At 59.6% G+C, this 25,968-nt stretch overlaps 2 protein-coding genes across 3 annotated transcripts in view; one reads left to right on the top strand and one right to left on the bottom strand.

Moving 5' to 3' along the window:
* The first annotated feature begins 2,042 nt into the window (after window positions 1–2,042).
* On the top strand, window positions 2,043–10,916 carry DPF1 (double PHD fingers 1). Its single transcript, XM_012774763.2, has 12 exons — window positions 2,043–2,119; window positions 3,518–3,678; window positions 3,753–3,860; window positions 5,231–5,358; window positions 5,592–5,681; window positions 6,355–6,433; window positions 6,634–6,765; window positions 7,654–7,704; window positions 7,792–7,911; window positions 8,992–9,104; window positions 9,678–9,759; window positions 9,881–10,916. The coding sequence occupies exons 1-12, from the start codon at window positions 2,091–2,093 to the stop codon at window positions 9,949–9,951; spliced, it is 1,164 nt and encodes a 387-aa protein (XP_012630217.2). The 5' UTR covers window positions 2,043–2,090; the 3' UTR covers window positions 9,952–10,916.
* A 2,361-nt stretch (window positions 10,917–13,277) lies between these two features.
* The window catches only part of SIPA1L3 (signal induced proliferation associated 1 like 3), a 204,017-nt gene continuing 191,326 nt past the window's right edge, over window positions 13,278–25,968 (bottom strand). For both annotated transcript variants that reach the window (XM_075993054.1, XM_075993055.1), the window contains exons 17-22: window positions 25,682–25,847; window positions 24,488–24,722; window positions 24,205–24,348; window positions 19,181–19,316; window positions 17,311–17,392; window positions 13,278–15,433 (exon numbers count right to left, since the gene is read on the bottom strand). In XM_075993054.1, coding sequence (XP_075849169.1) covers window positions 15,290–15,433; window positions 17,311–17,392; window positions 19,181–19,316; window positions 24,205–24,348; window positions 24,488–24,722; window positions 25,682–25,847 — 907 coding nt within the window. In that variant the 3' untranslated portion in view covers window positions 13,278–15,289. The remainder of the gene's footprint in view (window positions 15,434–17,310; window positions 17,393–19,180; window positions 19,317–24,204; window positions 24,349–24,487; window positions 24,723–25,681; window positions 25,848–25,968) is intronic.

Raw genomic sequence — 25,968 nt, 5'->3', positions numbered from 1 at the left:
GGAGCTGAGGGTCTGGGGGGCTGGGGCGGGGTGACTGGCAGGGAGCTGTGGGTCTGGGGGGACGGGGCAGGGTGACTGGCAGGGAGCTGAGGGTCTAGGGGGCTGGGGCGGGGTGACTGGCAGGGAGCTGTGGGTCTGGGGGGCTGGGGCGGGGTGACTGGCAGGGAGCTGTGGGTCTGGGGGGCCGGGGTGGGGTGACTGGCAGGGAGCTGTGGGTCTGGGGGGCTGGGGCGGGGTGACTGGCAGGGAGCTGTGGGTCTGGGGGGACGGGGCGGGGTGACTGGCAGGGTGGCATCATAGGGGCTTGGAGCAGAGTGAGCGTGGGGTGCTGGTGTCTCTCACTTAATCCCCTTTGTGGAGAGGGGACAGGGGCAGGTCAAGGCCTTAGTTTAGACGGGGGAGTTTGTGGAAAGGGTCTGAGACTGAGGGTGTGTGAGTGTGCGCGCGCATGCACGTGTGTGTGCGCGACCATGAGTGTGGGAGGCCTTGAGTGGGTCTCTCCCATGAGGGTGACAAAAGAGGTGAAGCCTAGCTTGCCCCTTCTGCCTGCTGGAGGGCCCCCTGGTGGACAGAGCGTGTGTGGGCGTGCTAATGCTCGCAAGCCACTCAAACCAGAATGCTAACTGGGAACGGGGCGTGGGGCTGCGGGTGTGTGTGACTGGGTGGGTCAGCTCACTCTCCGGGGATGCCTTAGGGTGCAGACGGTGTGGGTGACAGCGGGAGAGAAGGTGCTAAGGCCCACTCGGGGATGGACACCTAGGTGTGTGAATCCCTCCCTCAGTCCCACCTGCAAACAGTCAGGGGCATGTCGGGTCCACTCCCCGTGCCTCACATTCCTGATTTGGAAAATGCAGATAATAACAGCATAACCCCGGAGAGAACTGTGCCCGGCCCAGGGTGGGTGTTCAGCATGTTTATTCATTCAACAAATATTTACTGAGCACCCACTATGTGCAGGCATTATTCTTCCTAATAATGGTGTGCTTTCACCATCTTACATCTTAGTGCATATCAGATCCTTTGGGGAATAAAAAAATGTACTGAGGACTTCCTGTGCGACAGGTACCTTTTAAAATGCTTAACTTGGCCAGGCGAGGTGGTCTCACATTTGTAATCCAGCACTCTGGGAGGCCAAGGCGGGAGGATTGTTTGAGGCCAGGGGTTCAAGATCAGCCTAGGCAACATAGAGAGACCTATCTCTACAAAAAATAAATTAAAAAACAAATTAGCTGGGTGTGGTGGCACATGCCCGGAGTCTCAGCTACTCAGGAGGCTGAGGTAGGAGGATCGCTTGAGCCCAGGATTGTTTAAGGCTGCAGTGAGGTGTGATTGTGCCACTCTGGACAACAGACCAAGACCCTGTCTCAAAAAAAAAAAAAAAAAGCTTTACTCATATTTACTTACTTAATCCTCCAATCCAAAGAGACTTCGTCCTCCTTTTACAGATGAGGAAGCTGAGGCAGGGAAAGGTGAAGTCGTTTGCTCAAGGTCACAGGGCCAACAAGTGGCAGAGCTGGGATTTGAACCCAGGAGGTGTGGCTACAGCTGCTCACCAGCCTGGGCTGTCAGGCCCGCGGAAGGAGTTGAGCAGGGTGGCTGGGGACAGGAGAGGGTCCTCCGGGCCTAGGAAGGACCGGGGGTGGGGTGGGGGCGGCGTCCGCTCGCGGGCACGTTGGGGAGCATCTGTGTGGGCACTTGGAGGCGTCTCCGAGTCTCTGGGTGTTGGAGTGTGCGCGTGTGTCTGTGAGTCCGTGGGAGGCTGCGAGTACGTGTGGGTGTGTGCGCCGCCAGGTGTGCACGCGTGCACGTGCGACCGGGGAGTGTGTGAGTGAGCCCGCGTGAGCGACCGTGCGAGCTCCCGGGCCCCGCCCCTGCGCCCTCCCCTCCCCTCCCCGCGGGGTCCGGCGGGCCCGGCCCGGGACTACGACTCCCGGCATGCCCCGGGCGGGCCCGCCCCGCCGCCGCGATTGGCTGTGGCCCGCGTGCGCCCGCCCCCCGGGAATGAATGGATGGGCGGCCTCAGCGCCCGCCCGACCGCTGGGAGGACCGACCCGGCGGGGACCTGCTGGGGGCAGGACCCGGGGAGCAAGATGGCCACGGTCATCCCCGGCCCCCTGAGGTGGAGCGGGCCGGCGGGAGGCGGGGAAGGGCGCGCGGGCGGGTCGGCGCAGGCTTGATGTCTGTGCGGCGGCTGGGGGTGGGGCCGGTGGGGTGTCTGGGGGGCTGTCACCGAGTGCGGGGCCGCGCGGGGGTGCGAGCGTGTGTGGCGGCGGGTCTCGGCCAGAACGGTGTCCGGCGCCGTTCCTGGAGGGGTGGAGGGCGTGGGGGGACTCCGGGTTCTTCCAGGGGAAGGGGGTCACCGTCCCCGCCCTGAGACCCCCGGGTCTGGGAGAGAGTGAGATGGCCTGGGGCTGCGGGGGCCTCGGTAAACTCGAGTGAAGTCCACACTACCTTTGTCTGGGGATGCCGAGTGTGTGTGTGTGTGTGTCACTTATTTGTGTGCTGGGCTTTTAAAAAATATGTGTGTGGATATGTGTATGATTTCTTTTATTCTACACTAGATATCTTTGGGCGTTTGGGTCTTTGAGTGTGTGTGTGTACATGTCCTCTGGAACTATGCGTTATCTGTCTTGTGGTCCGTGTCTTTGGGTATATAGGTATGGGCGTATTTGTGTGTCGATTTTTGTGCATATACGGTGGATTTGACTGTTTCTGTGTTTTGTATGTGTGCATCTGTGTGTGTTTGGATGTGTGATATTTTAGATATTGCTTTCTATGTTGTGTACCTTTGTGAATCTGTGTGATTTCTTTGTATTGTGTGTTCGGATGTTGTGTGTGTGGTTTGTGTTGTGTCTTTGGATAGGTGTGTAAGTGCATATGTGTTTGTTTGTTTCTATAGTTTGTTTCTATAGTTCCTGTCTTTTGACATTTGTGTATCTGAGTGTCTTTGGTTGCATGAGTGTGTGTGTGTATGGTGTGTTTGGCTGCATGAGTGTGTGTGGTGTGATCTGTTTCCACGTTGTGTGTCTTTGTGTGGGTGATTTACGTTGTGTGTCATTAGGTATGTGATGTGTATTTGTGCATGGATATGTGTGTGATCTTCTTACACTATGTAACTTGGGATATTTGTATTTTTCAGTAGCTATTTATGTGTGCACGTGTCTGAGATTTGTCTATTTCTCCTTTGTGAGTATTGGGATATGTCTCTCTTTGTGTGTGAATCCCGAGTGACTATGTGTGATTTGTTTGTGTTTGCATATGTTCTTGTATAGATGGGTCCCGGTGTGTTTTTGTCTGTTTCTACGTCGCCTGTACCTACTCATTAGTTGGAGGCCTGCTCCAGTGCCTGGCTGGGGCCCCTTGGCCCTGTCCCCTCCCCCCACCCTGGGTCCAGGAGGGGGAGGAGGGGAGCGGTGAAGTTGGAGTGGTCGGCCCACCCTTCCCGGCCGGGTGGGCGGGCGACCCCGCGCCTGCCCTTGCTGACAGCCGCCCGCCCGCCCGCTCCCGCCCCCCGTAGCCTAGGCGAGGACTTCTACCGCGAGGCCATCGAGCACTGCCGCAGCTACAACGCGCGCCTGTGCGCCGAGCGCAGCCTGCGCCTGCCCTTCCTCGACTCGCAGACCGGCGTGGCCCAGAACAACTGCTACATCTGGATGGAGAAGACCCACCGCGGGCCAGGTGCGGCCGCGGGGCGGGGGAGGGGCGGGGCCGGCCGGCTCTCGGCCCCCTTCTCACCGCCCTGCTTGCCCCAGGTTTGGCCCCGGGACAGATTTACACGTACCCCGCCCGCTGTTGGAGGAAGAAACGGAGACTCAACATCCTGGAGGACCCCAGACTCCGGCCCTGCGAGTACAAGATCGGTGGGTACAGCCGCAGGGGCCCCACCGACGTCCCAGCGCGCGCCTTTATCTTCCTTCTAGCCAGTGTCTGAATGGCTGGCTGTGTGTCTGCCCATGTGTCTTGGGTGTTTTCCAGAGATTCTACAGTTTTCTCTGAGTCACCGAGCTTCGACGGTCTCCTCCCACGTTGGCGCGCGTGCCCAGGTGTACTGAGGGCTTAGTGATGTCTGTTAGGGGTGCCCAGCTGCAGGGAGGCCCTGGCCCATCTCCTCCCCTGTGAGCTGGGATGTGTTTTTCTCTGTGGGTGCCTGAGATGTCCAGTTCTGTGAGTCCCAGTGTGTGTCTAGATGTGTGAGTGTCCGGCGGGACTGCCCCGTCCCCAGCTGCGTGTATCAGAGCGTCTCTTCCCAGGTGTTGCCAGGTGTCGTGGAAGGTTTGTTGCTTCTTGTGTTTGGCCCATCAGAGCATCCTGCGCTTCCCACGTGTGTCTGCGTGCATCAGGGTGTCTGCTGTGTCTTCCTGTGAGTGTCCCGATGCCTCGAGTGTCTGGGACAATCTTCCCAGTAGTGTCTGGTGCGTTAGGCGCGTTTCTGCACGCGTGTGCTGGGCCATCAGTGTCTGGACTCGCTGCTTAAGTGTGTCCGGAATATCGCAGTCACTGGCTGTTCCTCTCCCCCTGTCCGGGTGTCCCCAAGAGGCTGTATGTACCCAGGAGTGTCGGCGTGCCCGTCCGGCTCTGTGTGCCTTTCTGTGCGTGTGTTTGTATGTAACCATCTGGGCGATTCTCCCTGTGTCTCCTCCATACGTGTTCATATGTATCATCTGTGTCTTCCAATGTCTGCTGGTCTCATGTCTCTTTCTGCGTGTCTCTGGGTGTCTAGCTATATCTCCCCCATATGTCCCGGTGTATCCAAGGATCTGGCTGTATCTCTGAGTGTCTAGGTGTATCTGAGAGTCTGGTTGTGTCTCTTCCTTTGTGTGCCCATCTCAGAGGATCGGGCTGTCTCTCTCCCGTGTGTGTTCATGGGTGCCCTATTTGAGTGTATCTCTCTATATCTGGGGGTATCTGAGGGCCGGAGGCGGTCTCCCACATGTGGACCTAGGTATATGCGAGGGTCTGGGTGTGTCTGATGGCCTGTGTCTTTTTCGGAGGGTTTCCCGGGTGTGTCCCAGGTTCTGGCCATGTCTCCTCCTGAGTGTGTCTGAGCGGATCCCGGGCGTGGCTGTGGCTTCCCTGGGGTCTGGGACCCTTTCCCGTGTGTGTGGCTGGCTGAGTGTGGGACAGTCTCTTCCCTGCCACAGTAAGCATGGTCCCCCCCACCTGGGCAGGTGGAGGAGTCCTCCAGGGACAACTTCTGCCCTTGACCCCATCCCCATGGCCCTGTCCCCAGACTGCGAGGCACCCCTGAAGAAGGAGGGTGGCCTCCCAGAAGGGCCGGTGCTCGAGGCTCTGCTGTGTGCCGAGACGGGCGAGAAGAAGATTGAGCTGAAGGAGGAGGAGACCATTATGGACTGTCAGGTAGGCCCCCGAGGGCCCCGTCTACTGCCTGGCACGGCACGTACGTGCTCTCAACTCTCCCTGGCTCCCCGGGGCCTTCAGGTGTCCCGAGTCTCCATCGCCCAGACTTCATTGCTTTGCAGAAGAGCCCCCGACTTGCCCTCCCACCCCTAGCTCAGCCTCTGCCCAGGGCCCCTCAAAAGCACATCAGGACCCCCTGCTTTCTTGACCCATTCCCTTCTCCTGCTGCTCAGAAACAGCAGTTGCTGGAGTTTCCGCACGATCTCGAGGTGGAAGATTTGGAAGATGACATTCCCAGGAGGAAGAACAGGGCCAAAGGAAAGGTACCACTCTCCAGCTCCCCCCCCACCCGCCCCCTCAGCGACAGATCCCTGTACCCAGTACGCACGATGGCCAGCACCTGCGCAAGTCTCAAGTCTGACCTCATCTAGTCCCCAGAGAGGTGGGGAAGTTTCTTCTCTTTTTCTTTGTTTTTTCTTAGAGACAGGGTCTCACTCTATGGCCCAGGCTGTAGTGTAGCTATCATAGCTTACTGTGACCTTGAACTCCTGGGCTCAAGCGATCCTCCCGCCCCAGCCTCCTGAGTAGCTGGGACTACAGAAGTTGACCAGCGTGCCTGGCTAAGTTTTAAATTTTTTTATAGAGATGGGGTCTCGCTATGTTGCCTAGGCTGGTCTTGAACTCCTGACTCAAGAGATCCTCCTACCTTGGCCTCCCAAAGCACTGTGATTACTGGCATGAGCCACTGTGCCCAGCCAAGGAGTAGGAGATTTTATATCCATTTTACAGATGAGGAAACTGAGGCTTCAGAGCCATTTGCAAAACAGAGATTGTACAGTGGATTAGAACTGTCTTTGTACCTGCACCACTGATGAGGAAACTGAAGTTCAGACAGGTTCAAGGACCCCCAGCTAGGAAGTTTGTACAGCTGCAACTTGACTTTCCAACCCAAATGATGAAAACTGTTTCCTCACTTCCTTGTCCCCGCACTCCCAGGCATACGGCATCGGGGGTCTCCGGAAACGCCAGGACACCGCTTCCCTGGAGGACCGAGACAAGCCGTATGTCTGTGATAGTGAGTCCTTCTGAAGAGGGGGACGGGGGGGAGGGGCCCAGAGACTCTCCCCTCGTGGCCTCTCCTCCCGTTCTGGGCCTGGGTGGGGGACGCTCAGGTCTCGGGTGGGGCGGGGTGGGGGTGATCCTGCAGCCAGGGTGGAGGCGGCGTGGGCTCGGGGGGCCCCGGCAGCCCTCCCCACTCGCCCGCTCGCTCTCCAGTCTGTGGGAAACGGTATAAGAACCGGCCGGGGCTGAGCTACCACTACACCCACACCCACCTGGCGGAGGAGGAGGGGGAGGAGAACGCCGAGCGCCACGCCCTGCCCTTCCACCGGAAAAACAACCATAAACGTGAGCAGGCAGGCCACGTGGGGGGTGGCGAGGGGCGCCAGGAGTGGGGGGCCTGAGAAGGCTGGGGTGGGGGGGCATATTAGACATTTCTGGAAAATCTCCAGCTCAGCGGTTCCCTCCCCCCACCGACCATGGGGATGCTGGCTCTGGGGTTGCCATGGCAACCAACCATCTCTCCTTCGCTCCCGGCCGGGCGTAATATTTCTGGGTCTGATTTATTGTTTCAATTAGAGCTTGGGGAGGGGGGGGGTGATAGATGACTCCCCTCCCGCCCTGCCTCCCTTGCTCCCTTCTCTGCTAAGCTCTGGCCGAGGGGCAGGGCCTGTGGCCCGGGAGCCCTTGGCGTCCGCCCATGCCAATCCCATGCCAAGGCTGACAGCTGAGGGGTGGGGGAGGGGCGCAGGGCCCGGGGAGGCTCAGCCCAGGGAGACGCTGTCTCCCCACCCTGCCTCCTCGCCCCACGCCCACTACACACCCGGGCACCTCCGTGTTCAGAATTTTCCTTCTGAGTGTCTGTCTGCACAGCAGATCTTGGCCAGTGGGCTCTCCCGAATGTTGGTCTAGTCCGGGCCGGGTTAGGGGAGGCTGTCTGCTAGACACGTATTCGAGAAGGCGGCAGAGGGCCCTTCCTGGAGCTGTATTTACCACGTTTTTACCCAATAAAGAGGACATGTCAGTTGTCTCAAAGAGTTCAGGGTGCTGATGAGCATTATTTGCACCCCAAAAGAGGGTGACTAACCCTCTCTTGCCACTGGCCATGGCTCGGGGTAGCGATTCTCCCCACCTCCCCACTGCTTGGACCGAGGGGTCCACTCCTGGGGCTGCGGCTGGGCGCAGGGTGGAGCCTTGCCTGTGGTGAGAGCCCCTCTCTCTGTCCCCCACCCCCAGAGTTTTACAAAGAATTGGCCTGGGTCCCTGAGGCACAAAGGAAACACACAGGTAGGGACGCCTCCCTCCGCTCCCACCTCCGCAGCAGCCTTGGCCGGGGCACTGCCCGCCCGCCCACGCCCGCCTGCTGTCTTCCAGCCAAGAAGGCGCCCGACGGCACTGTCATCCCCAACGGCTACTGTGACTTCTGCCTGGGTGGCTCCAAGAAGACGGGGTGTCCTGAGGACCTCATCTCCTGCGCAGACTGTGGGCGATCAGGTGACACTCCTCCCCCCCCCCCCCGCCGGGGATTCTGGGGGCTGGAGCAGGGTGGGGGGAGGACGCACAGGTTTGCAGACCTGGAGGACAGGGGCAGAGGGGTGAAGACTGTGGGGACCCAGAGCCCATGGGGCTGCCTCAACTGCTGAGAATTGTGGGAAAGAGTAGGGCCTGTGAGTCTTTGGGGACAATGGGATGTGGCAGTCCTGGCACTGAGAGTAGTGGCATGTGCTTCTCATGGCAGGGACAGTAGGGAGAGAAGGTTGCCAAGGCAACTGTGCGATGGGAGTGCAGGGTGGCTCCCGCCCGGCCCTGTGGCTGACAGAGGTGCTGGCCACGGGACGGTGGTCAATAGACTGTGGTTTCCCATGGCGGACTGTGGTCACAGACTGTGGTCGCCTCAGCACAGTGGGTAATGAACTGTGGTTGTCATGGTATCGTGGGTGGTGAGCTACGGTTGTTGTGGCAGTTTGGTGTAATGGAACGTAGCTGTTACGGCGCGGGTCAGTGGCTGCGGGTGTCTGCGCGGTGGCAGTGGAATGACTAAGAGACTGGCATTCGCAGTATTGTGACTAACAGTTTGGTTGCTGGGGCATCGTGTGGAACGGGCTTCAGCAGCATGGGACCCAGGTGTGGGGACCCACTGTGGAAGGTGGTTGCCATGGCACTGTGGTTGGGAGGCCGGGGTTGCCGTGCCACTGTGGTTAACGGGCTGGCCGAGTTCTGCTGTGGGTAATGGCATGTGGCCGTCCCAGCACGGCGGTTAACAGAATGTGGCTGCCACAGTGTTGTGGGTGGTAGAAAGTGGTTGCCACAGCACTGTGGGTAATGGAATGCGGTTGCCATGGCATCCTGCGGAGCAGAGTGTGGTTGCCATGGCGGCTGGGTGGGAGACTGTGGTGGCCACGGTACCGCTGCCTGCTGGTCACCACGGGCAGGTGGGGGTCGGGCTGTGGAGTGCAGAGCGCGTCCTGGCTGGCCTTAGGAGCCAGGGTGGGGCTGAGCCACGTCCTCCCTCGGGGTCAGCACCCACCGGGGGCACGATGACCCCTAACCTCGTCCCTGCCCCTCGGCCCCCAGGACACCCCTCGTGTTTACAGTTCACGGTGAACATGACGGCGGCCGTGCGGACCTACCGCTGGCAGTGCATCGAGTGCAAGTCCTGCAGCCTGTGTGGCACCTCAGAGAACGACGTGAGTGCCCGCCCGCCACCCCAGGGGCCTTGCTGTCCTCCCCACCTGGCACCGCCACCTTTGCCAGTTGAGCCCAAAGCCCTTCCCGGGAGCCCCTCCCTGGCGAACACTAGTGACAAGTATCATGACTGCTGTTCGTGTCCATTCACTGAGCCCGGCGCTTTTTACTCTCCCTCTCTGACTCCTCCCGGCCACCTCTGAGGCAGGTGCTCTTGTCCCCACGCCACAGAGAGGGAAAATGGCCCACCCTAAGGCCACCCAGCTAGGGAAATGGAGGAGCTGGGATTTGAGCCCGTGTCCGTGGCTTCCAGAGCTGGCATCAGAATATCGTGGTGTCACGTAAAGCCTTGTCATCTAGTCTTACAAACCCAGACACCAGGCTGCAAAGCTACAGTCTCCAGGGGTGGTTCTGCTTGGCCAGGCAGCGTCCTGCACAGATTCCGAGACGCAAAGACCATCTCAGAGCCCCCTCTCCGCCCCTAGCCCCGTGCCCGAGCCCCTGCCCCAGCCCCCCACCCCGGTCTCTGGTGCCCGTGCCCCCAGGGTGCCAGCTGGGCGGGTCTCACCCCCCAGGACCAGCTGCTGTTCTGTGACGACTGCGACCGGGGTTACCACATGTACTGCCTGAGCCCCCCCATGGCAGAGCCCCCGGAAGGTGAGAGAGGAGGTGGGCACGACGTGGGGGGGCAAGTCGCGTCCCAGCTGGTGAAGACCACGTCCTCGGGGCGGGAAGGACCTGGGCCCCGGCCTAACGCCATCCTCGGCCACCCCCGCAGGGAGCTGGAGTTGTCACCTCTGTCTTCGGCACCTGAAAGAAAAGGCCTCTGCCTACATCACCCTCACCTAGGCCTGGCCCCGGCCCACCCGGACCTCTGGAGCAGTGCTTGTCTGCCTGCCTCTCCCAGCTGCGGGGGGAGGGGAGAGGGGGAGGCCCGAGCGGGGGCTGGGCCACCCCTGCCCTCTGTGCCAGTGGGGTGTCGCAGGACCCCTTCCCTCCCCCCTGCCCCTTGGCAAGTGGGCACCAGGGGTTTCTGCTCCCCTCAAAGCCATACCCCGCCTCTGGGCGGGCATGGGGGGTGGTGGGTGCCAGCCGCGGGCATGGACAGAGCCTTTTTCTAAAGAAAAAGACAAAAAGAAAAAAAAAAGAAATTAATATATACGAAGAGTCCTCTAAGGCCTGGCTGGGTGGAGGGGCGCTGCTGAGAGCATCCACTGGGTACCGTCCATGCCGGCCTCCGCCCGGCGCCCCTGCCCCCGTCTCTGGAGTTGCAGCCGTCCCACCTCCCCAGCAAGGCGGCACCAGCCCCATGCCCAGGGCGGGTGGGCATGGTGTCCACCCTCGCCCCCTCCCGGTGCCCACCGTGGATACTGCATGACGTGAACCATGGTTTTGAACTCTGTTCCCGCCCCTCCCCGTCGCCCCACCCCGTGGCTGGCGGGTGGCAGCGGGGCAAGGCGGGCCCCTGCTCAGCGCCTGCTGGAATGAGAAGCACAGACTCTGCAACGGACTCGTTTCCCTCCGCCCCTGCCCCTCGTCCCTGCCCTGCCAGGCCTGGCTGCCCCCTGCCACCCTCGCTGGCCATATTGGGGGTAACGAGGGGGCGTGGTTGTTTCTTGTGGTTGTGTGTGTTTGTTGTTCCGGGTTTAAAAAAAGGGAAATTGAGACTGCAAGTGGGGGAGGAGGTGGGTCTGGGGGAACCTCCCCCAAGCCAGGAGTGCCCCCCCTTGTCACCGAGTCTCCTTTATTGCCTGCCTCTGCTGTGAATTAACTTGTTCTGTGTATTAAACTGGGCCTGACCCCTCTGCCCACGACTGCCTCGTCCTCCGGCCTGGTTTGGGGAGTCACCCAGCAGGGGAGCTGGGGCCTCGCTGGCTGAGCCCGCCCCTCCCTCCGTCCCCCCCTCCACGCCGCCTCTCCCGCTTTGTCCCAGCTCCTCCCTGCCTAGCCGGAAAAGAGAAGGGGGATGGGGTGGAGGGGCTCCCGCCCAGCCAGCTGTGGTTGCCCTGGCAACGGACTGCTGCAGCTGCGGCAGGAGCAGTGAGGGGGAGGCGGCTGGGGCTGGGGGAAGGGCAGGGATGGGAGGATGACGAGGGCGGCCCCTCTTGGGCTGGGCCGGGGAACAGGGTGTCTGCAAGTGTCATCCACCCAGACATCACCTGGGGCTCCCTGTCCTGGATGTGGAGCAAAGAGTGGCGGGGACAGGCTGAAGGGGCAGACATCTAGACACAGGGACACTGGGAGAGAGCCTGGGATTTGGGCGATGGGGACTGAGGAGGGAGAACCAGGACACGGACATCAGGAGAGAGATTCTGAGAGTCACAGATTTGTGGGGAGAATTGGAAGGAGCAGGAGCGCCCAGGAGGGAGGGCCGAGATGGGGAGAGCCCAGGAATGGGAGGAAGTCCGGAGAGAGCAAGAGAACAGAAGAGAGCTGGGGATTTAGTGGGAAAGAGGAAATAACAGTAATAAAAAATAGCTGACACGCTGGGGAGAGACAGGAGAAGCAGACGGTGGTCTGGAGAGAGGCGGAGGGTTTAGGGACAGAACCAGGAGAGAGAGAGAAGAGGGGGCGGCAAATGTGGGGACAAAGTCAGGATCCAGGGACAGGATAAGTCCCAGGACAAAAGACACAGAGCGATGAGAGACGTGGACTTCAGGGGAGACATGGGCACAAGAATTTGGGGGCCAACAAAATCTGGAGAGAGCCAAAGGTCCGGAGGGATCCAGAAGGACAGGGAGCGGAGCATCTGCGATGGGTGGGAGGCGGGAGAGGCAGGAGGGTCCCGCCGGGCAGGGGAAGCTGGAAACTGGGGCGAGGTGGGTTCAGGCGGGACCAGGCGCTGGCGTGCGCGCGCGAGTCGTGGGGTGTTGGAAGTGGCTCGTGTCTGGGGCGCCAGGAGAGGATGTGAGAACAGTGTGTTCCGAGGCTTCCGCTCCTCTCGCCCGTGGTTGGGGGGGGCAGGGCGGTGCCGGGTGAGGACGGAGCCTGAGACCCGGAGAGTGTCTGGAGAACTCTAGAAACCCTAGAATTTTTAGGAGCCAAGGGAATGGCTAGCCCTCCTGGATGTAAGCCCCATGCCTTTTGGAAAAATACATTTTTTTGGGAAGTGAGGGTCTGAGTCAGAGACGCCTCGGGTTTTAGCTCGGAGATGTAAAACTCAATGACAGGTGGGTGGCTGAGGGTCAGCAGGACCCCGCCCGCCGGGCTGCCGCTCGGATCCAGGCTGGACTCCCAGGAGGCCAGGCTCTGGGATCTGCTCTTGGAATTTCCCGAATGGACTTCGGTTTGACCCGATTCCCACTCCGACTGCAAGTGTTCTCCGGGCTAGATGCAGACCTGGGCCGGGAGGGGCTGCCTGCTACCCCACCCACCCGTGGCCCACTGGCAGGAGGTCCTCGCCCCCTCCAGAGGGGGCAGAATGGGCGGGAGTGTTGCAGACGCAACCACACTGGCCTGGGTGGGAGACCAGCCCACAGAGGCAGGGGCTGCAAAGGGCAGATCCACCCAGCTGGAAATCTGGCTTTCCAGAATTTTAAAAGTTGGCCACTATTTTTTTTTTTTTTTGAGACAGAGTCTCACTCTGTTGCCTGGGCTAGAGTGAGTGCCGTGGCGTCAGCCTGGCTCATAGCAACCTCAAACTCCTGGGCTCAAGCAATCCTGCTGCCTCAGCCTCCCGAGTAGCTGGGACGACAGGCATGTGCCACCATGCCCAGCTAATTTTTTCTATTTTTAGTAGAGATGGGGGTCTCACTTTTGCTCAGCCTGGTCTCTAACTCCTGAGTTCAAACGATCCTCCTGCCTCAGCCTCCCAGAGTGCTAGGATTACACACAAGCCACCACACCAGGCTGGCCACTATTTCTAAAACCAACACAACTCCGTGGGCTGGGTCTGGCTTTTGGGCCTCCAATAGGTGACTTCTGTAGAATCTCACTGTCTTTTTAAATGTAAGGACGTTTTACATTGTGAGCACTGAATTTCTGTTGTTTGGGCTCCAAGGAAAAGAAGTTCACAAAGCTGGTGTCCCCTGGTTCTTAGTGAGTGTGTAGCGAGCCGTGTGTTCGTGGTGGTGACGGCTGTTTGGGACAGGGGACAGCAGAAGGGGGCCGGTGTTGGACCACACCCTCTTGTCAGTGACTCCAGGCAGCTGCCCAGCTAGTGAACACACAAGCCATTTCTATGAAACATTTATTTCCTTTGAAACCTCCAGAAACATGCCGGAAAACGTCAAGTCGGGGACAGGGAAAAAAAAAAAAAGACAATAAAGAATAATAAAAAATCTGAATGAACAAATCAACATATGAAAAAAAAAAAACCTATCTTCAGCCACTGGATAGATCACCAACCTCAAATTAAATAGATTTGTTTTGCAGAAGTCCTTTAACAGAAAACAAAACCAAAAATCATAACTTACACTTGTCAATGTACATGATTAGGTCCCCAAAATGATTCAAATGATCTGAAGATGAGGAGACAAAAAAAAAAAAAAAAAGGTTCCAGGATGGGGTCTGAGGAGGGGAGCGGGGGCGGGGAGAGCCCCCCAGGAAAGGGGGTTGGGGAAGGAGAGACATCACAGTAGTTGGCCAGGGCTGGGGACAGTGGCTGAGCGCCCGCCCCGCGCCCACCTCACAGGGCGGGGGCGAGGAGCGAGCTGAGGTTTCTGCTCCGCTGCGGGGCGTGGGCGGGACGCAGGCTGATCACAGGAGATGCGACAGTACCCTCTTCTCGCGCCCCCACCCATCCGGCCGGCACCTCCCGGAGTGCCCGCAGTCCCCAGAGCCCCCTTCCCTGAGGCTCCTGGCCCCAGAGAGAAGGCGGCGGCGGGTCCCTGGGCGAGGCTGGGCTGCCTGGCGCTGGCGCAGGGCCCGGAGCGTGTCGCTGGGAGCCAGGCCGGCTCTGCCAACTCCTCCCTGCCTGCTGCCTCCCGAAAGGGAAGCCGCCTGCCCGCCCACCCTGGCTGCGTCCCTCTGAGTCCTCTCTCCGACCCCCAGCCCACGGGGGACACGCCTTGGTCCTCAGCTTGGGGCCGGGGGATCCACAGACTGTGGCCGTACAGACTTGTTCTGGCGCAACTCTACATGAAAAAATAAATATATATATATATATATTTGCTTGTTTTCAAAGAAGGAAAAAAACGAACTGTTTCCTGGGTGAACAGCGTAGTACCACGTGGGCTCGCGGCCTGGCGGGCGGCCCTTATTGCCTTGAGAGAACCAGCGTCGCTGGGACCCGTTGGCGCCCAGGGGAGCACAGTGGGGTGTCTGGTGGGCGCCTGGCAGGCCCGGACACTAGGGGAGGAAAACAACCAGAGGAGGAGATGAAGGCTGTTTCTCTCCAGCCCTGTCCTGAGGGCGCCGTGAGCCCTTCCGGAGCCCGGAGGTGGCGTGGCTGCTGGTGCAGGGACGCGCTGGGAGGACAGGGCGGCCCGGTGGCCGCTCGGAGGTGGGGCCTGCGCTGTGGCCTCTGGCGGAGGAGGAACTGATAGAAAAAGATCGTCTAAACCGTCCTGATTGTACGAGTAGAGTTCCTCTCTCAGCGTCGCCGGCTGGATGCTGCGTCTTCCTTTCTCTGTCCTGGGCCCCCAAGAAAATAATTTAAACTCTAAGAAAGTGCTCCTGGCTGCTTTTTGGAAGGAGGGCGTTGGGAGGGGGTAACGTTCGTGCTTTCTGGAGCTAGGGTGCTGGGGACCGAGGGGCCCCGGTCTGTTCCGTCTGGGATGGGGGAGAAAGGGCGGGTCCCAGGCTGAGGTCCCATGCAGGGGGCTGGCCCCGCAAGGTTCGGCTCTGTCGCACTCGGGGAGGAGACCTGGTTTGTGAGCTCCCGGAGCTGCAGGTTTGGAGATGGACTCCTGCCCCATCTTAGCAAGAGGCTCTAGATGGGGACAGAGGGCAGGCCCTGGGGCAGTGTGGACATGGCCCTGCTCACAGGGACCACAGGTGGGCGGCCCAGAGGGGCTTGAGGGCCATGGGCACACCCTGGCTCACAGCACCCCGAGGGCTCCCTCGGGTCCCCCTGCCACCAGGCTCCCGTGTCCCCGGGGAGGGCCACGGGGGCAGTCGGTGCGGGCCCTGGCGGGGCTGTCGTGGAGCCGAGCAGAGGGCAGGAGAGCGCCGCAGCCCACCGCCTGCCTGCAGGGAAGGAGCCAGCGCCTGGGGCGGAGTGTGGCCCAGCGGTGGCCTCTCTGCCTCAGAGTTCCTTCTTCTCCCTGCAGAAGATCTCGGCGAACTTGCGCAGCTGCTCGCTGGCGGCCTGCGACTCCTCCTGCAGCCGCTGGTTGTTCTGCCGCAGGCTGGCGACTTCCGACTGCAGCACCACCTTGTCCTGCTTCTCCTGCGTGGGGCGGGAGGGCCGGGCGTCAAGGCTAGTGGCTTGGGGGCTCCCGAATGGCCCCCTGGGGCCTGGGAGCCCTGGCTGGCTCTGGTCTGGAGCCGACTGCTGAAGCCAGGCTCGGATGCCACAGCTGAGTGGCCCTGGGCAAGGGGCTTCCTCTCTCTGGGCCCGGTGCCCTCAACTCTAAAAGGGGTGGTTGCGAGGTTTCCCCAGGTCGTACACAAGAAGCTCTCAGGACCCCGCCTGACATGGAACAATTGTTATCACTGTTATTACTGTCCCCTCACCCCACCCTCGCAGCCACCCAAGGACTTGGGGACTGCTGTCATCCTGCAAGTGGGGGCTGGGCCGTGGACGCAGGACCGCCTGAGCAGCTGGCCCACTTCCAGGCCAACGGAACCAGAGGCAGCGACTTGGCCAAAGTCACCCGGCATTAAGCAGTGGAGTGGGGATTTGAACCCAGGCCCCCACGATTCCCATGCTTGAGGACTAACACGTTATACCCTGCCACCTTTCTGCCTCTCACCCCGAAGTATGTAAACAAGTAGAAGTCTCCTCCGCCCTATTTCTCCTCATTCTTTCAACCCCTGGAACTAAATCCAAAGAACAATTTGGAATGTCACCTTCTAGATGACCCTGACATCCCTCTCAACTCATGGTTGTTAATTTTTTTTTTTTTTTTTTTTTTGAGACAGGGTCTCACTTTGTCACTCTGGGTAGAGTGCAGTGGCATCATCATAGCTCACTGCAACCTCAAACTCCTGGGCTCAATCGATCCTCCTGCCTCGGCCTCCTGAGTAGGTGGGACTATAGGCATGCGCCATGACGCCCAGCTAATTTTTTCTGTTTTTAGTAGAGAAGGGATCTTGTTCTTGCTCAGGCTGGTCTTGAACTCCTGACCTCAAGTGATCCTTCTGCTTTGGCTTCCCAGAATGCTAGGATTACAGGCATGAGCCACCACGCCCGGCTGGTCGTTAAACATTTTTTTAGCAAAGTGTGATGATGTCCTAGGAAATAGTTCTGTAGCTTGCTTTTTTACTTAAGTTATCGGGCTTCTTTTGCATATTAGTAAATATGTAGATCTGTTATTATTTTAATTGGCTACAGACTATTCTACTGCATGGTGACAGCCACGCCCCTGTTGATGGACAGCTGCACTGACACCAGCGTTTTGTGGCTGGCAGTGCAGCAAGGCGCGTCCTGTTCACTGATTTTTTTTTTTTTTTTTTGAGACAGAGTCTCACTCTGTAGCCCGGGCTAGAGTGCTGTGGCGTCAGCCTAGCTCACAGCAACCTCAAACTCCTGGGCTCAGGCGATCTTCCTGCCTCAGCCTCCCAAGTAGCTGGGACTACAGGCATGCGCCACTATGCCCAGCTACTTTGTTTCTATATATTTTTAGTTGGCCAATTAATTTTCTTTATATTTTTAGTAGAGACGGGGTCTCGATCTTGCTCAGGCTGGTCTCGAACTCCTGACCTTGAGCGATCCTCCTGCCTCGGCCTCCCAGAGAGGTAGGATTACAGGCATGAGCCACCGTGCCCGGCCTCTGTTCGCTGATCTTTGTACTCACGCTGGAAATTTTCACAAATCCCCATAAGTGGAATTGCTGGTCCACAAGGTGCACAATTACATTTTTGATACATACTGTCCCCTGCCCTCCACAAAGGCTGGGCCGATTTATTCTCCCTACTGGAAAGTGTAAGAGTTTCTTCGTGTGCTTACCAGCCTTTGGTATTGCCACATTTTGCTCATGACTACACTCAGGAATAGGAGTGGGGGTGGGGACAGGAGCTAAGTGGCGAGGCAGGGGCCTCAGCCCTGTCGCCGGCCCCGTGTGCCGGGAAGTGGGCCAGGGAGGGCGCGCCACGAGGCCTTACCTTCTGCAGGTCCGTGTGCAGCTGTTTCAGCATCACCTCCAGCTGGTACACCTTGCCGGTCAGGTCCAGCGGGGGCTCCTCGCTGGAAGGACAGGGGACGAGGTCAGCACAGGGGATGAGACAGCCCCTTGGGGAGGGCTCTCGGCCCACAGTTGGGAGGAATGTGGGGTGCAGGCCCCCCCGCCCGAGATTCTGGCGAGTCCTTTCCTTGCCGGAGAAGCCAGCCCTCCTCCCAGCCACGCTCCTCCCACAGGGGGTCACGTCCGGGAGCACCAGGCCTGCCGAGGGGCCGGGGTGGGGGTCGCCTGCTCTGAAGTGTGCATTTCCCCCCGAGGATGGGCCCCATATGTGACTTTAGGGACAACCCCTTTCACGTATCCTCGGGATACGAAGAAGCTACTCCACAGTCAGCTGCCGAGCTCCTGGCAGGTCTGGGCACTGTTCCGAGCACAGGAAGCGCACAAGTGGAAGGATGGACAACAGGGTCTGCCCCCGTGGACAGCACTGGTAACGGTAGTGGCAATGACGATGACAGTGTGCCCGTCACTGAGAGCCCACCTTACGCCCAGCCCTGGGCTCCCTGGCTCCAGGTGTGTCAGCCTAACTGAGTGCTCTGCCCGCTGTGGCCTACGTGGCTACCCGCCAGGCAGAAGAGGAAGGCCAAGGTCAGGCAGGGGTCGCTGCCCACACAACCGCTGGTGCTGGGATTTGAACCCAGGACCCCGGCCTATGGCTCCTCTTCTGTTCAGATTCTCCTGGGCCCTGCAGGAGAAGGCACAGCCCCTTCCTGCCCGGAGCAGGGGTGAGGGAGGCCCCGCTGGGCACCGTGGGTGCCAGGGACGGGTGGGGCGGCTACAGATGAGAAGGGAGGCAGGTGTCTCAGTCCCCTGCCTGTCCCTCCCTCTCCTCCCCCCATGCTCCTGAATGTCCTCATCCTGGGACGAGGACAACAGTCTGGGGGCAAAGGGAATCCCAGAGTGTGCCCAGGCCATGGGTGCTGCCACTGCCCACGCCCTGCCCTGTCCTGCCCTTGCTGCTGTGGCGCCACCCCACCTGCCACCTAGGACCCCTGTGGGCCTGCGCCTCGGTGGAGGTGAGTTCCCAAGCCGGTGTGTGGAGCAAGAAGCTGGCAGAGCCCAGATCACCCTCAAGAATTGCTGCCGTTGCCCCCGTCAGCGCACGGAGTGCTGTACACAGAAGCCGTGCCGCGGGGTGTGCGGACGAGTGTGAAACGCACTATTTAAATCCGTGCCCAGGCAGAACGTGCCATTTACATCCTCGCTGCCTCTTTTTAATTTTGTTTTCTGCCAAGTTAGAGCAGTCAAACATGTTGCACTCAATGCGAGAAGCCGCGCGTGAGATGGCAAACGTGTGGTGTCTGTCCCTGTCCTCCCCCTGCCCTGAGGAGCCTCCCAGGGGCTGGGCCTGGCCTCAGTTGCCGCAGGGTCCCCAGAGGGCCCAGCCTGGGCCTGGCGGGGAGGTGCGGGGCGTGAGGGGCAGCGGGGGGCGGACACGTGTGCGCTTTAGGAACCCACAGACAGACGGGGATGGGGGGGCACGACTTAGCATTTTTCACAGTCGGAAGTGAAGCAATTGTGCGAGCATCGATTCAAGTGTCTTCCCCACTGGACTGGGAGATCCGTGAGGACAGGGCTGAGGCTGTTTCGGCCACAGCTGCTCCTGGAGCCGGACTGCACAGTGATCAGTTCAAAGCCCATTAGGCAAAAGGAGCAGCCGCCCCGCCAGAGCCAGCTCCTGCCCGGGGGCGCAGGCAGGTGACCCTCAGCAGCTACCACGCCTGGGAATCCCTGTCCTGCCGCTGGTGGGGACCCGTGTGGCGGACTCCCGAACGTCCCCTGGGGAAGCTCACCTCATGGTTGGGGTGGTCCTGGGGGTCGGGGGCCCCCTCTCCAGGCTCAGGTGGCTGTGGACGGGGCTGTGCGCAGGGGGGAGGTCCGGGCTCAGCGCCGGGTCGTTCAGAGAGAAGAGCGAGACGGCTCTTTGCACTGCGGGGGGGAGAGGGCGGTGGAGAGGGCGGGTCGGCGGGGCTCCCGCTTCTCCCCTCCCCGCACAACTCCCACCCAAACCTCCGGCCACTTCCGGGCGCACCTGTGATTCATCCCATGGGTTTAGGTTTAGGATAGATTCTTGCCAAATAAACAAGCAAAACAACAACACAAACAGCCCCCCGGCCTGATCCGAACCAAGCCTCTAGACCCCATGGGCAGCTCATACAAAATACAAGGGCGAGAGAAACAAGCGAAGTGACAGCACGAGGCACGAACCAACCAGATTCAGGACCTGGCACGTTCTCAGCACAAATGACCTGGTTTGGCCAACAAACAGATGATATGAAAAAAGGGGCCACAAGCAGAAAGGTCGGCGCCGGGCAGGGACTCGTTATGTCACTCGCGCTCCTCCGGGGAAGGCTGGCACGGTTCAAACGCAGAGAGAAGGGAGGCACAGAGCACCCCGCGTGTCGAAGAGACAGAAATCACCTGGGCTCCAGTTAACACAACGGTTCCCGGGTCCCACCCTAGACATGTGACTCGCTCTGGGGAGGGGACTGAGATGTCTGCATTTTCAAACGTGGCTGTCAGATCATCTTTCTGTAATGGCAAGAGCTGGTGACAGTCCTGGTGCCCTCAAATAGCGGCTGGTTTGGTGAGCCAGGGACAGCCAGACAATAGAAGTCTCGGGAGTGTTAAAACAAGGCGTCGTGTGTGTGGGGACGAGAGGGCCCCACTAGGACCCTCTGTGGGGGTCGGGGGGCGAGCCCCCGGCTCCCTGGGTCCAACCTCTTCCATTTCTGCGCTTCAAGAATAACACAGCAAAAACCCAAACACCCTTCCCCTAGAGCTGCCCATTATTCACATTTTGCCCTATTTCCTTTCTCTTTCCCTCCTCATCTGTGTCTTTTCTCCGAACCACGTGAGGGTAAACTGTCAGCGTCACGGTACTTCACCTCTGTGTACTTCGCTACAAATCGCCAAAGAATAGGGACACTGTCTTTTAAAATCACAACGCCACTACCACACTCGAGGAATTTAACATCTGTATGATACAATAATATCTACTATGTAGTTACCATCAAATTTTCTCCAATTCTTGGAATAATTTAATGTTTATTCTCTTTGAAAATATTTTTAGCGGAATAATTTCAGACATGCCTCAAAGCAGAGAAAATCTCTGCTTTAGTTAGTCCTGTTGTTAGTCCTCAGGAAGCCACCATGGGTTGCAACGACTTCCCACATCCAGTCACTCTGCTTTCTTCCCTGTATCTCCTTTAAATTTCTTGTTCCCCAATTAGCCCTCTCCTTAACTCTTTCTTTTTTTTTTTTTTGAGACAGAGTCTCACCGTGTTGCCTGGGCTAGAGTGCCATGGCGTCAGCCTCGCTCACAGCAACCTCAAACTCCTGGGCTCAAGCGATCCTCCTGCCTCAGCCTCCCGAGTAGCTGGGACTACAGGCATGTGTCCTCATGCCTGGCTAATTTTTTCCATATATGTATATTTTTAGTTGGCCAATTAATTTCTTTCTATTTTTAGTAAAGACGGGGTCTTGCTCAGGCTGGTTTTGAACTCCTGACCTTGAGCAATCCTCCCACCTCGGCCTCCCAGAGTGCTAGGATTACAGGCGTGAGCCACCGTGCCCAGCTTCCTTAACTGTTTCTTGAGATAGGGTCTTGCTCTGTTGCCTGGGCTAGAATGTAGTAGTGCCATCATAGCTCATTGCAGCCTCAAACTCCTAGGCTCAAGTGATCCTGTCTCGGCATCCCTGTTTTTGTTTTTTTTTTGAAGAAAATTACTATGCCAGGAACATACCTACCAAAGTTAACAAGAATTCCCTTAGTATTTCCCATTTATTCCATTTGCATAGGAAGGTTGGGCTCAGTGGCTCACACCTGTACTCCCAGCACTTTGGGAGGCCAAGGTGGGAGGATCACTTGAGGCCAAGACTTCAAGACGAGCCTGGGCAAGAGTGAAATTCTATCTCTGTAAAAATTAGCCTGGAGTGCTCTTGTGGTCCCTGCTAATCGGGAGGCTGAGGTGGGAGGACTGCTTGAGCCCAGGGGTTCGAGGTTGCTGTGAGCTATGATGACACCACAGCATCCAGCCAGGGTGACAGAGTGAGACTCTGTCTCAAAAACAAAACCCCAAACCCTAAAAACAAACCAAAAACCCCTTAGGAAAACCCACATATATCTTTATTAAAAACCCAAAGCCCAAAATAAGCGGAAGCCCGCCTGACTTCCATGCCCCGCTGGCCCCCTCGCCGCTCCTGGGGAGGTCACGTCCATGTGTTTCCTTCCAGGCTTTTCTGCTACACTCCCACCCCTCCCCCGCAGCCTTCTGTGGCTCATCCATTAATTTTATAAAGGAGGAAAAAGCTCCCCAGACGCCTGGTGGGGAGTCAGCCCACCACAGGCTCCCTGTGCGAGTGGCTCTGGGCACACTGGGGTAAGCAGAGTGGCTTCGCTGTGGCTGTCACTTCTCCCTGCCCAGAACCAGCTGTCCTGAGACACAGGAGAAAGAGGAGCCGGCCTGGCTGCCTGCAGTCCTCCCCCATCCCTCCCGGGGCCCCACATTTGTGCTCGCCTGGGAGTGCGGGCCCTGCCCAGGGCCTGCTGCGGGAACCCCCTGGGGCCCGAGGTTGGCAGGATCCTGAGGGCGCTGGGAGAAGAATTTCCTTAAAGGTCCTCACACCCTCTTCCCGGCTCCCAGTTTTGGGGCTGAAGACCCAAAAGCCCCCAGGGGCACACTTACTTACATCGGGAAATCTGTATACATTCCCTTACTGCTCACAGCAACCCTGCAGGGTGGCAACACTCCCCTACCTTGTCGTCCTTGGGGCCAGTCCCATCCAGCTTGTGGATCAATAAATGAAGCAATAAATACACAGAGGCCCCGCTTTAACCAAAATCATCCCTTCCTCCCCACCCTGCGCCTTGGATAGCAGGCCTGCCCGAGGAAGTTCTGCTCAAGTTCAAAGCGGCCCCATGACAACAGGCATCACTAGGTGGGCGTAGAGCAAAGACTTTTCCCACACCAAGGTCACCGAGAACTAGGAGTCACTAGGCCAAAGGGCAGGTGCGTTTAAACTCTGGTGGCAGGTATCACAGAGCCACCCTGCACAGGAGGGGACAGGCCCAGCTCGTGCTGCAAAACCGGCAACGCACAAGGGGCTCCCTGCCCCCACCCCCAGTGCCAGCAAACCCATCTCTGCAGTTCTGAGACCAAGAACCATCTCAGTGAGTTCTGATTCGAATTTATCTTCTTATGAGTTATTTCCAAGGGTGTGTGGATCATCTGAGTTGCCTTTTCTATAAACTGCTGCCTGTGCCCCTTTTTCCAAAGGGGTGTTCCGGCCTGGGTTCAATCCTGGCCCTGTGTGTCCTGGGCCAGGTTACTTGTGGCAGCCGAGCCTGTTTCCTCATTTGTAAATGTGCGTCCCAAGCCATGCCTAGGACTGCAGCCTGGAAGAGATGGTGTCTGGGGAGTGGGAAAGTGCTGGCTTGGAGCAGATGCTGCCAGCATCAGCCTGGCTGGCGGGTCACCGCCTCCAGGAAGAGCCACTGAGCAACCCTCTTCTACACCGAGCCTCTTGGGCCTCTGTGGGCTCAAATCCACCTGCAGGGCCGAGCCACGTGGCAGCCACGCCCACCAGTCCTGGAGGGCAAGGTGGGGCAGGGGCCTGAACACTTCGGCCCACGTGCAGGGGTGGCGGCCGGGCACATGAGGGAGGAAGCTTCCCCAGGGCCACCTGCCAGACGGGCCTGGCTCAAACACGGAAACTTGGAGGTTTCGTACCACGTGGGTCTGGTCTAATGGCTCCTGCTCTGTGCTGGGCGCCCGGTGGTGACAGAGACAGCTCTGGGTCCTGCCTCTCAGTCCAGTGGGGAGACAGACCCACCATTAGGCAGTCAGGCTGTGAGAGCCCAGAGGAGGAGCCTGATCCAGACTAGCGGCTATCGGGGAGGGCCTCCTGGAGGTGGCCAACCAAGCTGTGGCCTGAAAGATGAGAAAAAATGTGCCCAAAGAACACGTTCGCATCCGTCAGGCACCGTCGTGATTCCCATTTGACAGATGAGGAAACTGAGGCCTAGAAAGGTAAAGCCGCTTGCCCAAAGTCACACGGGAAGGAAATGGCAGAGGCTGCTCGCAGTCACTCGCCATCTGTTTTCTCTTTTTCCTTAATAACAAACCCCAAATTTTAGCTGGGGACGTGGCCTCATTCCCAGCCTGCCCTGCGGCCAGATGTGGCCATGGGGTGAGGCTCTGGTCAACGGGAAGTGAGTGCAGGAGGAACGTGAGGCTTTGGGAAGTGCCCTGGGAGGGACGGGATGTCTGCCTGCCCCGCAATGGCCAGAGTGCTAGTGGCCACTTCGGACGGTGACGGTGAGGTCCCCGGGAAACGGCAGAGCAGTGGGCTGGAAGGAGCCGGGCTCCAGACAACAGGGGAAGTGCAACACCCGCCCAGGAGATTTTACCGGCACAAAGCCTTGCGTGTTTAAGTCACTGTTAAGTTGGGTTTTCTGATAGGTGCAGAAAATCCAATTTGGACCCCTGCAGGTTTGCACGGTGGTGACGACGCTGGGGACTGTGTGGGGCCCGCTCTGTGCCTGCCGTGCCCTGCACACAGCAGTTCACACAATCCTCACGGCAGGCGCGGGCGCCTGGCACAGCCGCTGTCCCTGTTCGGTAGACAAGGGAACTGGGGCTCAGAGAGATGATCCCAGAGCTGCAGAGTGAGCAAGCGCCAGGGCAGGACTTGAGCCCCACTTCCTGATTCTAGAACCTGAGTGGATCCCCCTGCAAAGCCCCAAGACCCTCCGCTGATCCTTCGAGAACAGGGGAGGGGTGGGGAGCCAGCGGGGTGGGCAGCGGGCACCCACCTTCGTAGGCCTTGGCTGCGTTGACCAGGCTGGACCACTCGAGGCCGGCGGCCGTGTCGGGCAGTGGCATCATCCCAGGGTCGAGGCGCCGCAGGGGCCGGTCCCGCCCGTCCGCCAGGGAGAGCTCAGAGGCCGAGATGGCGGCTGGAGAGTGGAGACGAACGGATGAGCGTGGCCACGTGGACAGACAGATGACCTCTAGCCTCTGACCCGCAGGGAGCCCCAGGCTCGGGTGTCCCCCACTTCCCAGCTCCCACGCCAGTCCCAGGGCGCCCAGGCTCACATTTCTTCTCCGGGAAGCCGTTGCCGGTGGCGGGGGCGGCGCCGGGGCCTGCGGGCGGGTGCGGGTGCTGGCGGCGGGCGGGCAGCGTGCTGGAGGGGAAGGCGCACGTGCTGGAGAAGAGCACGTCGCTGGGCAGCCCGGGCTCGGGGCCGGCGGCGCTGGCGAAGCTGGGCTCCCGCCGCCCGCTGCACAGGCTCTCGTCCGACAGCGTCCGCTGCAGGCTCTTCTGCGGCGACTGCCGAGGACAGGGGAGCACGTCACAGCCTGGCCCGTGGTCACCGTCCTCAGAGGCATCCCCAGACATCCTGTTAAGTTCTTACCCACCCGGCATCCAAGTCCACCCCCTTTCTGATCAGAGCACCTGATTTCCCCCCGGGGACTCCCCGTCCCCCAGCGTGGCCGACCCACCCTCCGGCTCCAGGAAGGGTCCCCGCCCAGGGGTGGCTGATTGGGGAAGGCCGTGTGCGCTAAGCTGGGGCCTGCTGGGGCTGAAGGGCTCTCTTCCCCTGGGGCTACAGGCCGGGGACACTGGGGTCCACCTTGGTCCCCACAAGAGAGCACCGGCTTGCCGGCGAGGCCAGCGGGGAGGTGGGGCCGGAGCGCAGACACAGGGGAGGGTCCACTGTTCCTGTCTCCTCCATCCGTGGGTAACAGGAGCCTGAACTCCCCCGAGGGAGCCCTGTTCCACCCTTGCCCCACGTGGTTTGGTGGGTGGGGCTGTTTCTGTCCCGGGCTGGAGCAGAAGGACTCGAGATCCAGGTCCTTCTGGTCACGTGAGGTGCCTGGCACTGGACAAACCCCCCTGTGCCTGCCTGGGCCGGTCTGTTCATTCACTCAGAGACAGGGGCCCACTCCGCCGCCCAGGCTGGAGTGCAGTGGTGCCGCCATAGCTCACTGCAGCCTCTGATCTCCTGGGCTCACGCGATCTTCCTGCCTCGGCCCCCAGGTAGCTGGGACCACAGGTGTGCGCCACTGTGCCCACCTAGGCTGGTTAAGTTGTGATTTTATCCCTGCCCAATACGACGCCCTCACTCCCAGCCTTGAATCCACACACACTGAGACGGGGCTGGCACATGCCAAGGGGAGAGGACACGGGCAGAGGCTGGGGTGACTGCAGGAAGTGCCACCAGACCCCACCCCACGCCCCGCCCGGCTCCAAGATCCTGCAGGAGCTGGTCCAGGTGCCCCGCGTACCCCCGCGTCTCTCTCCTGCTCTGGGCCCAGGTTGTCCATGATGATCAGCTTCTTCAGGTCGTCCTCGATGGTGGACTTGTAGTTCTTCCGTGGCGACCGCAGGTCTCGGAGGGATGCCCTCAACCGCGGCTGCCCGAAGACGTTCTTCGTGTTGGTGTCCACCTGCCTGGAACGAGAGCGGTAGGGTCGGAGCGCCCCGAGTGGCGGGGAGGCTCGCGCCTCTGCTCCCAGCTGTTCAGACTCCCCGGGGCCAGCTGCCCGCGGCCCTGCCACTTCGCCTGGCGAAA

The sequence above is a fragment of the Microcebus murinus genome, chromosome 16 (genome assembly GCF_040939455.1).
Source record: "Microcebus murinus isolate Inina chromosome 16, M.murinus_Inina_mat1.0, whole genome shotgun sequence".
Taxonomy (NCBI): Eukaryota; Metazoa; Chordata; class Mammalia; order Primates; family Cheirogaleidae; genus Microcebus; species Microcebus murinus.
The sequence above is the reverse complement of the archived record's forward strand: the minus strand, read 5'-3'. Positions and strand labels throughout refer to the sequence as shown.